Below are 15,469 nucleotides of genomic sequence, written 5' to 3' on the forward strand. Positions count from 1 at the left end.
ACTAATATGTTGATATGAAAATCGAAAAACTTGAAAATCTGAAAGTTATTGAAATCACCGGAAATTGCATAAGTTTCCTGTATGTGTTGAAGATTTGATGTAAAAATAAGCATTTTAAGTGGCGGAGTTTAATTAAGTAGGTGTGTAATTCAAAGCTTTGTTAAAATTGCCTTTGTAACGAATTTCATTCTTTAAATTCAGTATTCATTCAATTAAAACCCTAAATCTAGTGCGTAAGCTAAGTTTTATATAAATTCACTTACAACCGGGGAGACTATGGTGGCTACAAAGCTCAATATATTTATGATGAATCCTAACGTTGCATTAACAACGTCATAGTGAACAATGAATATATCTCCCATTGAAGAAATGGTAGTGTTATTGAAAGTTTACGTTTCTATTAATCATATGCTATTACAAAATTTGCCTGTAACTTATCATTCAAAAAAGATCGGAAGTCGAAGCCGTAAATATTTGCTCTTTGATAATATCAAATTTCCTAAACTAGCAAACTGTTTAAAGGTGTCATCGAAATTGTGAAAAAGAAAAAATTAAAGTTTGTCACAAAAGTTTTAATTACATCCAACTAAAAGAAATTACAACTTATAGTCCAGAATTTCTTTAGAGTTATAAATTGAAAAGAGATGATTTTTTTGAAAAGTTGAAATATATCCAAAGCCAGATGCTTCTAACCTAATCAACCGATCGTGCCTACCTTTAATCTTGGTCTAGTATTTATGTATTTTTTTCTTAAGTAGTCACTATGACAAATTAATCCTCAAAACGATTTCCCAAACTTTTCATTTTAATAACAGTTCTTTTTTACGATGATAATTTTGAGTACTTTTAATTAAGAAATAAATTTTAAATCAACGGTTAAAATTATCAATGATATCTTCAGGATTTATTTTCAACTCTCTATACGTTATTAAAGTATTAAATAAACTTGATAAAAAAAAAATAAATAACTTATTGTTAAACACATTATTGATTAACAGTATACAGTGACAAATAAGAATTTTTAGTTAGAACTATTAATTTTTCCGAGTGAGGGCGTAGCCGTCGCTTTGTGCAGTCGTGTTTAGGTTTCTCCGTGAGCTTTTAAGCTTTAATCGTGAACAAAGACCTTAATAAATCTGTCTCGGGTGTCTGCTGTGTATTTTTGCTGGTGCAGTGCAAATCTTCAATCAATTGAACTGGGTTTTTAGGATTTAAGTCTAAAATAGTAAATTGGATCTGACGGTGTGTAATTTTAGGTTGGATCTCTAACATGTGCTAAATTTGGATCTACCTATTTATTCGTCATGTTAGAGAACGACATCTGTCTTAGCAATAATACACCAACTGAATCTCCGTGCACATCAGCCGCCTCCGATCTATCGACTGGTGGCCTGTTAAAATCTAAGTCGCTCAAGAAAAAAGGTAGGTTAACAAACTGTCAACAACTATCGCTGTGGGCAGAAATTAATTCTAACAACCAGCAAAAAATCGGTGGATTCTTCACACCAACTAAAAAAAGGCTCATCGAGGAGCTGTCATCGGAACAAAACGCATACTCATCCCAAATACATAAAAAACAAGCTATGGAAGGAGGACTAGGTAGCTCCAATCTTGCTGATGGTATCCCCATCCCCGAGAATATGGCCTGGATTGCCAAACTCTTTGAGAATTTGAGCAGTGAAAATAAGACACACTATTGTAACTTGGACCAAAAAATCCAGGAGCTTTCGTCCAAACAAGAACGTGCGATTGGTTTATTACAACAAGATATTGAAGGGATGAAACAGGAGGTATGAACCCTAAAAGAAGAAAACAATAATCTAATGAAACGAATGAGCTGCCTAGAAAAGTACCAGCCCACCAACACAACTCAAAAGGTCATATCTGACAATGTCGGCCAATCTCTGAGTAATCTGACCTTAAGAACTGAACACTTTGAGAGAGAGAGAGCAAATCAAGAACAACCTAATAATAAATGGTCTCACTGGGATTAAAGATGATCTGAGGAAGCTAGTTGACTGGCTTTTCCAAGACACTTTGGGCACGAATTTAAGGGCTCTCGACGTTAAATTGATAAAGAAGAACCCGCCTGTACTAAAAGTGAAAATAGATTCTACAGAAAGTAAAAAGGCAATATGTATGGCCAAAAATAAACTAAAAAATGAGCGAAGCACTGACAAATTTTTATCAATCCGGAACTAACAAAGAATGAGCAAATAATTGACAAAAAGAATCGTGAATTCGGAAAGAAGGCTAGAGAGGAGGGAAAACGAGTTAAGATGATGCACCAGAAACTACTGGTGAATGGTAAACTATTCCCCTGGTCCATACCAAGTAATCGAATGCTTGAAAAGATTATTCCCAACAGTGTGAACATGGAATCCGGGTCTTCAAGAACACACAGAACAGGCTCTACTCCAACAGGTCAAAAAAACTAACTGATAAAGCAAATCTTTTGACTTCAAGTATTTGCTTCTTTAATATTAATGGTTTCAATAAATTTTCGAATTGCAAACAGAATTTAGAATCTGACATCATACGTATCAACGAAACCCATTTAATTTCTGCTCCTGCACATTTTACTAAGAAAGCTGATGGCTGTTCCAGATTCTGGGCTAATGCAATAAAGGACCAAGTGGCTGGTCGTGGCAGTGGCGGTCTGATGACGCTAATAAACAATGAAAAATGGAGATCAGTGGAGATCGCTATAGCCAATGAATGGATTTTTATCTTAATAAAAAAAACCGTACAACAGCAATTTATAATAGGGTCGATCTACGCAAGTCCTGCATCTAACATATAAAGCACATTCAATGGCCTCAAACTTCTATTGGATGATATACAAGGCAGATATGAAAATATTCCGATTGCCATTGGCGGTGATCTAAACGCGAGAGTGGGACTCACTGAAGATATTTCGGTCGAGCTGGCAACTGATATCTTCCTGCAGATTGGTAGATATTGGTAAACTAAAGATGCGTTCGAATACAACACAGAAAAAATCTTGCGCAAATTCATGTCGGACATGAATTTTATACTTGTCAACGGACGCGCTACGAGTGACTACCCAGCGCAATCCACGTTCTGTAATCACAACGGGAATAGTGTGATCGATTTTGTTTGGGTCAACCAATACATGCTTCCGCTAGTTGTTGACCTACACATCAGCCCGGTCATCACTGGTTCAGATCACTTCCCGATAGTAATCGACGTAAAAATTGGCAATGATAACGTAATAACCAGTGGGACGAACTCCATCCTCACCACCGACAAGTACAAGTAGAACCGGGATAGAAAGAATTCTTTTATCTTTTACATGGTCGCTCTGGATTGTAAAGAGTACTGGGACGAATCAGATTTATCGCAAAGAGCGCTGACAGTTGGTGATGCCGTTAGGGAATCTGCTCAGTATGCTTGCATGCACACGCGGATTACAGACCGTCCTACAAAGAAGATCTCAAAACCCTGGTTTGACAAGGACTGTTTTGTAGCAAAAAAACAAGTCTGAAACCTCTTGAAAAACTGCTTTCGCTCAAACTTTGATCCTCAAGACAAAACGGCCTACATTGAACAAAAAAGATCATATGAGAAACTGCTTGCTACAAAGAAAGACCATTTCTCACAACATATCCAAGACAGTTTTGCTCAAGTCAAGAATTCAAACCAATTCTGGAAAGCACTCAGATCCTGTAAAATCGATAAGTCGATGAACATAGGTCCCTCTATCGAGAAATGGAATAACTTCTATACAAAGATACTCCCTGCTAGACGTATATATAATCTTGATCTGCGTAGCGCTTATGTTGAGGAGCTGGACCACGAAATTACCTTCTAAGAACTAGACAAATGTTTAAACAAGCTAAAGTCCAATAAAACTCCAGGACTCGATGGCATAAGTAACGAATTTTATAAGCATCTACCTTCCAACTGGAAATATTGTTTGCTTGATCTCTTTAATAGCATACTAAATAAGGAACAAGTCTCTGACTACTGGGCCACAGCTTCACTAAGCATGATCCACAAAGTCGGTAACAAGCTTGATCGTGCCAGCTACAGGGGCATTGCACTAATAAATTGCTCGGTCAAAATATTTACTCATGTTCTAAGATCAAGGATTACCCATTGGGCTAATAGCAAGAACATAATTCCTGAGTGCCAGATGGACTTCAGAGAAGGCAAGGGCTGCATTCACGCAGCCTATGTTCTCCTTGCAGCTATACATCTCAGATTACGTCAAGCATCGGCAAAAGCTTACTTATTATTTGTCGACTTCAAACATGCCTTTGACTCCGTCCCCCATGAGCTACTGTGGAAAAAACTATATTCTCTTGGAATGAGCACCAAAATCATCATGATCCTAATGGAACTATATGAACAAGCGTATATCCAAATAAAACAAGGCCGCAAGACGACTGACAAATTCCCGGTTACTGAATGTGTACTACAGGGAGAAACCCTGAGTCCACTGCTTTTTTTGCTATTCCTTGATGATATGGAAACATTCTTTCGTTCTTATGGGTGCGAGGGAATAAATGTGGATAACCTCCTAGATCTATTAATTCTTCTATGCGCAGATGATACGGTCCTCCTTGCCTTGCATGTAATAATATGTAATAACCAAAATAATGGTTGCTAGAGCAGGAGGTAAAACACGAGCAGCTGATCTAGCCAGGTTTGAGTATAAAAAAGAAGTAAAAGATATAGTAAGCAATTACAACTACCTCGGGTTGATCTTAACTAGTTCTGCGATCGGCTATCCTGCGACTGAAGGAAGAATAAAAACAGCGAGGATTGCCGCAAACGCTGCGCTATCTATTCTCGCCAATACCAAAAATTACGCCTGGGAAGCCGTAGTCAAGATGTTTCATGCAGTTGCAGTATCAACGCTACTTTACAGGATCCCAGTATAGGGCATGTCTCATCTTGATAAGCTAGAAGTCGTGCAAAATGAATACTACAAACGGGCACTTGGAATCCCGAGAAACACGTCCAGTTCTGCTTTGAGAGTTGAGCTAAACCTGACAAAACTTAGCTACAGAGCTTGGAAAACAACCTTCAAGTTTTTCATAAGAATACTCGAATCAGCGGATCACAGCTTAACTAAAACATGTTTTCTAAGACAATACGAACTGTCTAAACATCCCCAAGGATTAATCGGCAAAGAAATGTACAATTGGGCTTGTATCTTAAAAAAGTTCGTTGTAGATATGGAAATAGAATACCTCTGGGGTAACTGGGATGCCGAACCATGGAAAGATGTCTTCATCCCGGTCTTCTCTAAGTACAAAGCTCAGCTATTGCAGAAAGATTACAAGGCTCTGGCATAAACTTCAGTGACTACATTTCTATCAACAATTCCAGTAAGGGAAAACTCACAGCTGTGCCTAACATTAAAAACCCCCATGCTGTTCAAGAAGATTATTGCGCAACTTAGACTGACTAACTCGTATGTTTATAATCTAGATTCTGGCTTGTTGCTGTGTAAATTTTACCCGAAAAAGGAATGCCTTTCTTGTGGTACTTGACTCTCTTCAGCACTTCTTGTACAGCTGCCCAGCATTTACAACACAGCGCATAAAATATCTTTACCCACTCAGTGACTGGCTCCTGTCCTCTGGTTGCGTTGACGGTGATTAAATAAACATAAGAAGTTACAAACAAGTTCAATTAATAGTAAATTATGTCACCGCATCTCTATCAATTCGAAATAACCGTTCATCATGTGTTTAACACTTGGCTGTAACTACTCAAAATGTAAACACCTACTAATAATACAATAAAGTCAATTGGTTTGCTTCTTGTGTCCATAAAAAAAAATCTATTGCTAATCCATGTACTAAACGCTTTTATCTTCTATGACTGTTTAAATTTCGATATACTTTGATTATGTTAATTTCATGTAACACACTCTCACTCATGCAGTTAGAGCACCAGCTCTATCTGTAAGCATTAATAAATAACTAAATAAATAAAATTATTAATTTTTCTTATTGATAGTTAATTTAATTTATTTTTATGTTCACAAGCCAGGTCAGCCAATGCGTATTCACGCGTAATCATAATAATATAAATATATATAAGTACGTATAAATTATATATTAGTACGTCCCGAATACGTACGCAGCCAGTGGCAAACAAAAAGACTAGGTTCTGGGTTCATTTTTGTATACATAAATAATACATACGTATACATAAATAAAAAACATAATTATTGAACAGATTTTATTTATGTAGGCAATATCCTGGGAAATACAATAAAGAATTAATTTAGATTACACATTTTCATAATAATAATAATAATAATAATAATAATAATAATAATAATAATAATAATAATAATAATAATAATAATAATAATAATAATAATAATAGTAATAATAATAATAATAATAATAATAATAATAATAATAATAATAATAATAATAATAATAATAATAATAATAATAGTAATAGTAATAATAATAATAATAATGATAGTAATAGTGATAGTGATAGTAATAGTAATAGTAATAGTAATAGTAATAGTAATAGTAATAGTCATAGTAATAGCAATAGTAATAGTAATAGTATTTTTTTTTTTCTAGAAATAACAGTGAGGGAAAAATGCTGTTACACACCATAGAAGACATTACTCATACAGAAAGCATAAACTGCCCTCTGTATGGGTACTGTCCTCCATGTGCCGGACTCCTCCCCCAAAGATGTATTACTTACCATGACAGTAAGCAATGACTATATCTTTGGGGGCCCTACCGGCTTAAAACCTCACTCTCTTTCTCTCCCCTACCTAGTACTGCGGGACCGCGTGAGCATTACTTCACAGTACTAGGCACCCCCGCTGCTCTCGCAACTACCTCTCCGTCTCTTCTTCCTTTTTCTTCTCCTTCAGGACCTCTTTCACAAACACTGTCATCGTCCTATAATTGTCTGCCGTCGCCAACATCCAAGGTATCACCAGGTCAGCGACATTTGGCACTTCTTTCTCGTTCTGAAAACGCAGCCGTATTTCAGACCAACGCTGACAGAAAAAGAAAGTGTGCTCGGCAGAATCAACAACGTTCGGACAGTATTGGCAATAAGGATCGGTTCGGATCCCCATGCGATACAAGTACTCATTAAACTGTCCATGACTGGACAGAAACTGGGTGAGATAGTAATCTACCCCCCCCCCCCCTTTTCTTGTTATCCAATCACGGACTCGTTTAATGAGCCTGAATGACCAACGTCCCGTTTCCGCAGATTCCCATCGCTCTTGCCAGAGTTTCAGGGTCTCCTCGCGTTCTCGAGCCTTTACACTCTCCAACGGTTCTTCCCCAGCCCTACGGGCATCCCAGATGCGCTTCCTCTCGAAACCCGAAAGGTCGATTGGAATCACACCCGCGATGACCGCAACGGCTGCTTCCGAAACCGTACGGTAAGCGCAAGCTACCCTCACCGCGCCTCTTCGTTGCACGGATGCCAGTCGTCGACGATAACTTTCTGCTTTGAGTGACTCACACCAGATTTCTGCTCCGTAAAGCATTATCGAGTGTGAAACGCTCATGAAAACTCGTCTACGGCTGCTTCTCGGTCCTCCGACGTTAGGCATCAACCGAGAAAGGCTTGCTACCAACGTCGTCGCTTTTTTAGCTGCACCGACAATCTGATCGCGGAACGTAAGTTTCGTATCGATCGTCACGCCAAGGTATTTCAGATAACTCCCACTCTCGACGTGTTGATCCACGACGAGAGCCCGAAAAGGACTCGGAAACCACCTCTGGGCTGTGAGCACTATAACCTCCGTTTTCGCCTTAGCTAGTGACATACCATGGTCACTTAGCCAGGTGTCCACTTTGGTCGCGACCAGGCTTGCTAATCTTTATGCACTCTCATAAGCGCGCGCAAGAATTAGCGCCGTCACGTCGTCAGCAAACCCCTCCAGTATCACCTCGCTCGGTAGATCTAGACGTAGAAGAGCGTCATTAAGGATGATCCAGAGTTATGGCCCTAAAACCGAACCCTGAGCCACTCCTCCAGTCAGCTTCTTCATCATCTCGCCAAAAGTAGTCTCATAGATCAAGAAACGATTACGTAAGTAATCATCTATGATCCGAACGAGATACTCGAGCAGACCTAATTTCCGAAGCGCCTTCATTATATCTGGCCATCGTGCCGAATTAAAAGCATTCTTGACATCGAAAGTCATCATAACCCAGACCATGTCGGTATCGCGCCGAGTGCTCTACCAGTTGAGCTATCCGGCACTATACTATATTCCGTTCAATTTTATCTATAACTTATTGAGCCACACCGTCCATCGTACGGTATTAACACCAATTTAATATAGTGGAAACCTAAAACATGCAAACCATCTCAATAAGACAATTTATAGATAAATTGAGAAAAATATAGATAGCCCGAACTGGGAATTGAACCCAGACCATGTCGGTATCGCGCCGAGTGCTCTACCAGTTGAGCTATCCGGCACTATACTATATTCCGTTCAATTTTATCTATAACTTATTGAGCCACACCGTCCATCGTACGGTATTAAGACCAATTTAATAGAGTGGAAACCTAAAACATGCAAACCTTCTCAATAAGACAATTTATAGATAAATTAAGAAAAATATAGATAGCCCGAACTGGGAATCAAACCCAGACCATGTCGGTATCGCGCCGAGTGCTCTACCAGTTGAGCTATCCGGCACTATACTATATTCCGTTCAATTTTATCTATAACTTATTGAGCCACACCGTCCATCGTACGGTATTAACACCAATTTAATATAGTGGAAACCTAAAACATGCAAACCTTCTCAATAAGACAATTTATAGATAAATTGAGAAAAATATAGATAGCCCGAACTGGGAATCAAACCCAGACCATGTCAGTATCGCGCCGAGTGCTCTACCAGTTGAGCTATCCGGCACTATACTATATTCCGTTCAATTTTATCTATAACTTATTGAGCCACACCGTCCATCGTACTGTATTAACACCAATTTAATATAGTGAAAACCTAAAACATGCAAACCTTCTCAATAAAACAATTTATAGATAAATTGAGAAAAATATAGATAGCCCGAACTGGGAATCAAACCCAGACCATGTCGGTATCGCGCCGAGTGCTCTACCAGTTGAGCTATCCGGCACTATACTATATTCCGTTCAATTTTATCTATAACTTATTGAGCCACACCGTCCATCGTACGGTATTAACACCAATTTAATATAGTGGAAACCTAAAACATGCAAACCTTCTCAATAAGACAATTTATAGATAAATTGAGAAAAATATAGATAGCCCGAAAAATTGTCTTATTGAGAAGGTTTGCATGTTTTAGGTTTCCACTATATTAAATTGGTGTTAATACCGTACGATGGACGGTGTGGCTCAATAAGTTATAGATAAAATTGAACGGAATATAGTATAGTGCCGGATAGCTCAACTGGTAGAGCACTCGGCGCGATACTGACATGGTCTGGGTTCGATTCCCAGTTCGGGCTATCTATATTTTTCTTAATTTATCTATAAATTGTCTTATTGAGAAGGTTTGCATGTTTTAGGTTTCCACTATATTAAATTGGTGTTAATACCGTACGATGGACGGTGTGGCTCAATAAGGACCGATAGTTTCCCGTCCAAGCTCTTTTGGCAAATGATAGCGCTTCAGAAATAGCACTGATTGTGCAGCAACCAAGCCGAAAACCATGTTGGTTTTCCGCTAAGCCACCGCCATTCGCAACTTCGATTCTCAATCGATTTCGAATTAACGACTCGAAAATTTTTCCTGCAACGTCCAGCATGCAAAGTGGCCTGTAGGACGAAGGAGTGTAGGGCGGACCCTTTCCTTTGTCTAACAGGACTAACCTTTGCAGCCTCCATCGCGCAGGAAAAACTCCAACCGAAATACACGAGTTGTAAGTACTCAGTAGCAGTTCTTCATGCTGGGGGACAAGAGCCTTATAGACCTCAACAGGTATACCGTCGGGACTCGGGGCCCTGCCTCCCTTGAGACCTCTTACAACCCGGCGTAGTTCAGCTGCCGAGAAAAGCGGGCACTCGTCATCGGGTATAGTCCAAACAGGACTGTCCCGATCTTCACGCTCCGGAAACAGGACATTGATTATCTCCTGCATCGCATCAGGTTGCATAGGAGACACTGGACTGCGACCCATGAATTTTCGAGTAACAATCTGGTAGCCAAGGCCCCATAGATCATTATCTACTTCTTCACAGACCGCCTTCTATTGAGTAGCAAACGTAAGATCTACAATAGACCCACGTGTACCAACTCTCCGGAAAGTTGCCGTGTTTCCTTTGTTCATAATAACAAGATCAAAACTTGCCATCATGTCCAAGAGCTCAGACCCACGCGTGTCAGTCTATTCCATCCCCCAATCGGTAGATTTCGCATTGAAATCTCCACCTACTACGACTTCTCCCTCAAGATTGCGAATGACTCTTTCGAGTTCATTCACTCTCCTTCGAAAGGCCGCAATAGGCTCATTGGGTGTGAAATAGCATGACACGAAGGTAATCGCTGGCGTAACTACCCATACAATTCCATCCCTGAATCCACTATCTTTTACGGATACAGACCCCAGATCCGGAATCCAGATTGCCGCTGTGCCCGATGGGTCACAGAACCAATTTGGTCCAGACGCTGAATGGTATTGTTCTGAAACCAGAACAATATCCATCCTGCAGTCTGTTCACCGTGCCAGAAGTAGATCGAGCGATGTTCTGCACCGCTGTAGATTCGCCTGCAGTACCTTAGCCATTTTTGTGGGAAGTGCACCGCCTTGAACCGATCACGTGATCCACAGGTCGCCCGTCCCCTACCGCAACACAAAGGTGGCAGATAGGTGGGTTAGTACACGTCTTGGCCTGATGGTCCGCCTGGCCATAACGCCAGCAAAGACTAGACCGATCCTCTTTCGCCTTACACGATCTGGTCGAATGACCAAGATCGTGACAGCGGAAGCATCGATCAAGCCGTTCCCAGCGGCGGATACGGCAGACCAACCAGCCCACTTTGACCTTTCCCAAGGTCTCTAAAGCAGTGGCGACTTCGCATCTTGCCTCAATGAAGGCACGGACAGCTCCCCATTTACTGGGTTTAGTTAAATTAACTTTGAGCTCGTCCGCACCTACATTGGTGCTCCGACGCAAAGCCTCCACCACCTCCTCAACCGTCGTTGCCGCGTCCAGCCCGCCAATAACCAACGTAGTGGTCGGAACAAGATGGCGCACAGCAACGACTCCACCAGCCGCCTCGGTAATCTTCTTATCGAGAGCAGAGCGATCTTTAACAGATCCCTCGAACTTAATAAGAAGGCCACCTTGCCTGGCTGTCCTTATCGATCTTACACTAGTAGCAAGATCCTCCAGGGAAAGCTTTGATCGCAGTGCTCTCAAAACTTCTCCAGACGATCCTGACTCATCTGGTGTGATCAAAACAGCCTCCGCCCGTTGTCGTATCCTCCGCCGCTTGGCCTCCTTGGATGCTGTGGTCCGTTGAGTCGCTGGTCCTGTTGGTCCTGGTCCCGCCGGTCCACTGTCCTTGGCTGCCTTTTCCTTCTTTCGTTTTTTCCTTTTCTTCTTCCTTCCCTCTACAACAGTGAAAGGGGCACCGATGGTCATTTGATCTCCCTTCACCGTCTCCTTTCTCTTCTTTTTCTCCCGTCCTGCCTCCTCAGGAGACGATAACGGGCGCTTCCCGGTCGAGGCCTCATTGCCGAGTGCCGTCACTTCCGAGTAGGAACGACCAACCAACTCTTCAGGCCCTTTGGGTGGGCTGGACGGCTTATCGTCTTTCCTCGGGGGTACCCTCTTCTTCTTTCTCGGCGTTTTCTTCTGGGCTGCCTCCTTCTGAAGTTGCTGTTGTCGCTGCAGCTCTTCAGTCGGGCGCCCACGCTCCTCCGCCTCCACTATCGCGAGTTTCCTCTGCGCATCCTTCCACGTCTTCTGGTGCGTCAAAAGCTGCGTTAGAAATAGTAATAGTAATAGTGATAGTAATAGTAATAGTAATAGTAATAGTAATAGTAATAGTAATAGTAATAGTAATAGTAATACTAATACTAATAGTAATAGTGATAGTAATAGTAATAATAATAATAATAATAATAAAAATAATAATAATAATAATAATAATAATACCTAATTCACCCAATAATTGCATTTCTGTTTTATTTGGGGCTGCTTTTCCCCTTAAAAAGTCATAAAATTCTTCTTTTGTATTTATTGTTGCACAGTTTATAGATTTTCTTAAATCACCTCTTAATTCTTTTCGCAATAATTTAACCAAATTAGGTTGAGCATCTCTTGGTAAAGAACCAAAAGCTTCATTACAAGCGCATATAAATTCTGTAAGTGTCATATTTTCACCGTCATATTCAGGTACAAATTCTAACGCGTCACGTAAAGAAATAAATTGATTTGCTGAAAGAGCCATTCTTACTGGTTGTTCGTTATTGATTTGATTATTATTATTATTATTGTTATTGTTATTATTATCGTTATTATTATTGTTGTTATTATCCTTATTATTATCGTTATTTAAAACTTGTTCAGCATTTAACGGTGCATTGTGTCGATTATTATTTGTAGAATCAGCTGTAGAATGTTGTGCAGAATTATTTGTTGTGTTATTATGTATATTTACTTCGTCATTTTCCATTGGATTTAAGGTTAATTTTTCAAGTGGTTCAGTAACATTTTCAATATTAGAATAATGATTAGATTCAGAATTATTTTGATTATGATTTTCTTCAATACTTTCATTAGTTAGTTGGTTAGTACTATGTAAATTATTATTTTAAACAAAATTTGAATAACTAAGTGAAATCGAGGTATCTTTAAGAGAACGTCTTCCACTAGGTCGATAAGGATTTCTTTGCTTTTCAGTGGATGAACCTGGATTTCCTTCCGGAGGATCCAGATTGATATCTATATTATTTTCTTTTGCGAATTTCCGAGTATCTATTCTATCGGACATAGAGAATCATTTTTCTTTGTATGAAGTTCTTTCAATTATTTATTTTATTCAAATAGATTTTAAATTAAATTTACTTTTTTTTTTTTTATATACTTTCTTTTTTTTTTTATAAACTTATTACTTTAATCATTATTGATATTGAATTTATTATTTTAGTTAAAAATAAATAGCATCCTTATGTATCCCGGACGAGCCCCCAAAAATTTTTAATATATGTTACGTCAAAATAACACATATTAAGAGTAGCGCTCCTGTTTAGCCTTCGCCTAGCGAAATAACTGGGACGGAGCTATAAGGATGGCTGTTTTTTTAAAATTAAACGAAAATAAAAATAAAAATGTTTTGTTGTCTAAGAGATAAATTATAATAATAGAAATTGAATAAAATAAAGTTTAATTAATTAAGTAAAATAATAAAAGCAAAATTAAAACAACTTCCAAATTTATTTAAATCAAAACAATTATTTAAAAATTATTACAAACAAAATTTAGTTTACAATAGACAATTAAATGCAATTTACAATTTTACACTTTTATAAAATGGTTTAACTCTCGATTTCACTTGTTATTTAATTTATTTAAAATCAATCAATTATTATTTAAATTTGATATTTAAATATTTATTCAACTGAATTGTTACCTTGATTTATTTGATGATTATTATTTTAATCAATAATTATTTATTTGATTGTTTTTTATTTGTTATTCTTCCTTCTTAACTCTTGATAATTGATGAAATTTTATCAATATTGAATTTTATTTATTGAATGAATTATATTTTAATAATTCGACTTGAACTTGATAATTGATGGAATATTTATCAAATTTATTTTTTTTTAATAATTCAATAATTATTTTTAATAATTCAATAATTATTCAAAAATATTCTGAATTATATTTTTATAATTCAGTTTATAAATATTTAAATCATATTACAATGATTTAATAAAATTAAGGACCTTGCCTTTAAATTTTTAAAATTTCGTCAATGACGAATGAGCTCACTTAGGAAATTGAAATCTTTTTTCGATTTCCAGAAGAGCTGTTACCGGGTAGTAACGTCCCTTCCAATAATTATTTAATTATACCAATTATTTTATTGGCTATAATTAAATCAATATTTTTTTATAATGATTATTTATGTATATATATTTTTCATGACTTCCAATGCAGTTAGCAACAACACATAAAGCATTGTAGTCGAATTCACAAATCAATACTTATTGATTCTTATTATTTTTTCTTTATTGCAATAAATTCATTTCATTATTTTAACATTTTATAATTTATTTCATTTTAATTATTATTTATTTGTTCATAAATAATTATTATTTTTTTATAAATATTTCATTATTTCATTTCATATTTCTTAATTTTTATTATTAATAAATTTATTATTAATAATTATTTTTTATACAAAAATTTTTGTCATTATTTTTATTATTATAAAATTTTATTTTATGCTTTTTATAATAATATTCTTTACATATTTCATAATTTCATTTTATTTTCGATTATTAATCATCATTATTTATTCATTTATGTATTTTCATCAATTCATTTCATATTTCATATTTATAAAAATTAAATTATTTCATTGTTTCTTTTCATTATTTCATTTTTTCATATTTATTTATTTTTCATTTCAATGTTTATTTTATTTAACAATAATTTAATTATTAATAAATTTTATTATTTATTAATAATTAACAAACGTAAAAATTTGAATTATATTCAAATTTAAAACAACATTTTTTCATTATTAATTTTTTTCCAATAATAATCTTACAAAAATAATTTGAATTTAAATTCAAATTTAAAAATCACCAGCCGTAATAATGGCTAGAAGTTACTTGCTAATTAATTAATTTATGCATAGCCAGATAGCATAGCATGTATGATAATTGATTGACAGCAGGAATAAGACGTCGTGACGTCACATCATCTTTATAATTTCAAGATATTTATTTTTAACATTCTAAAGGCCTTTGAATAATTCGACGATATTTTAAATACTAATTCCTACAAACCAGGAGTCACAGAGTAATTGTTATTTTTAACTTCCCGCTAAGAAAATTATTGATTTTCAAAAATACGGGAAGTTATTGGTTTCACCCCGATTTCCGAAAGTCGAGTTTTCATCAGATGTCAACGTTTTGAGGTCCTAGGAAGCTATTCTGACTATTTTCAGAAGAATGCCCTGCATCATGCCTCCTGCAAAGCCAATTAGCGGTGAAGTAAAATCATATTTAGCTCAAGTGTCCGTCTACATTTCAACGATTTTTATATTGGTGATTCTGAAATAACTTTTGATGATAGTGAAATTAATATAAGAAACCTGTCTATCGGTTGACCCTGCGGGCCAGCCCCAAAACTTTCCGCTGTTTTCGACCTCAAAGAGCTCGAAAACATTAGTGTAGATATATTTTCGAGCTCGAAAATGCTATCACACGCAATTGTTTTTTTATGATCTTTTCAAGCTCTAA

General features: G+C 36.9%; 1 protein-coding gene across 1 annotated transcript; it reads right to left on the minus strand.

Annotated features, from left to right (window-relative positions):
• Positions 1-6,850: 6,850 nt before the first annotated feature.
• On the minus strand, positions 6,851-10,162 carry LOC106694084 (uncharacterized). The gene is made up of 2 exons (XM_014444202.2): positions 9,586-10,162; positions 6,851-7,851 (listed from the first exon to the last, which is right to left on the minus strand). Exons 1-2 carry the CDS (start codon positions 10,160-10,162, stop codon positions 6,851-6,853), a joined length of 1,578 nt encoding a protein of 525 aa, XP_014299688.2.
• Positions 10,163-15,469: the final 5,307 nt, after the last annotated feature.

This window comes from Microplitis demolitor, chromosome 2 (genome assembly GCF_026212275.2).
Source record: "Microplitis demolitor isolate Queensland-Clemson2020A chromosome 2, iyMicDemo2.1a, whole genome shotgun sequence".
In the NCBI taxonomy this organism is placed as follows: domain Eukaryota; kingdom Metazoa; phylum Arthropoda; class Insecta; order Hymenoptera; family Braconidae; genus Microplitis; species Microplitis demolitor.

Coding starts and splice junctions, on each gene's coding strand:
- LOC106694084 (XM_014444202.2), bottom strand. CDS start 10,162: ATGGGTCGCAGTCCAGTGTCTCCTATGCAACCTGATGCGATGCAGGAG. Junction 7,852..9,585: donor ATTGAGCCACACCGTCCATC/GTACGGTATTAA, acceptor CATAAAGATTAG/CAAGCCTGGTCGCGACCAAA.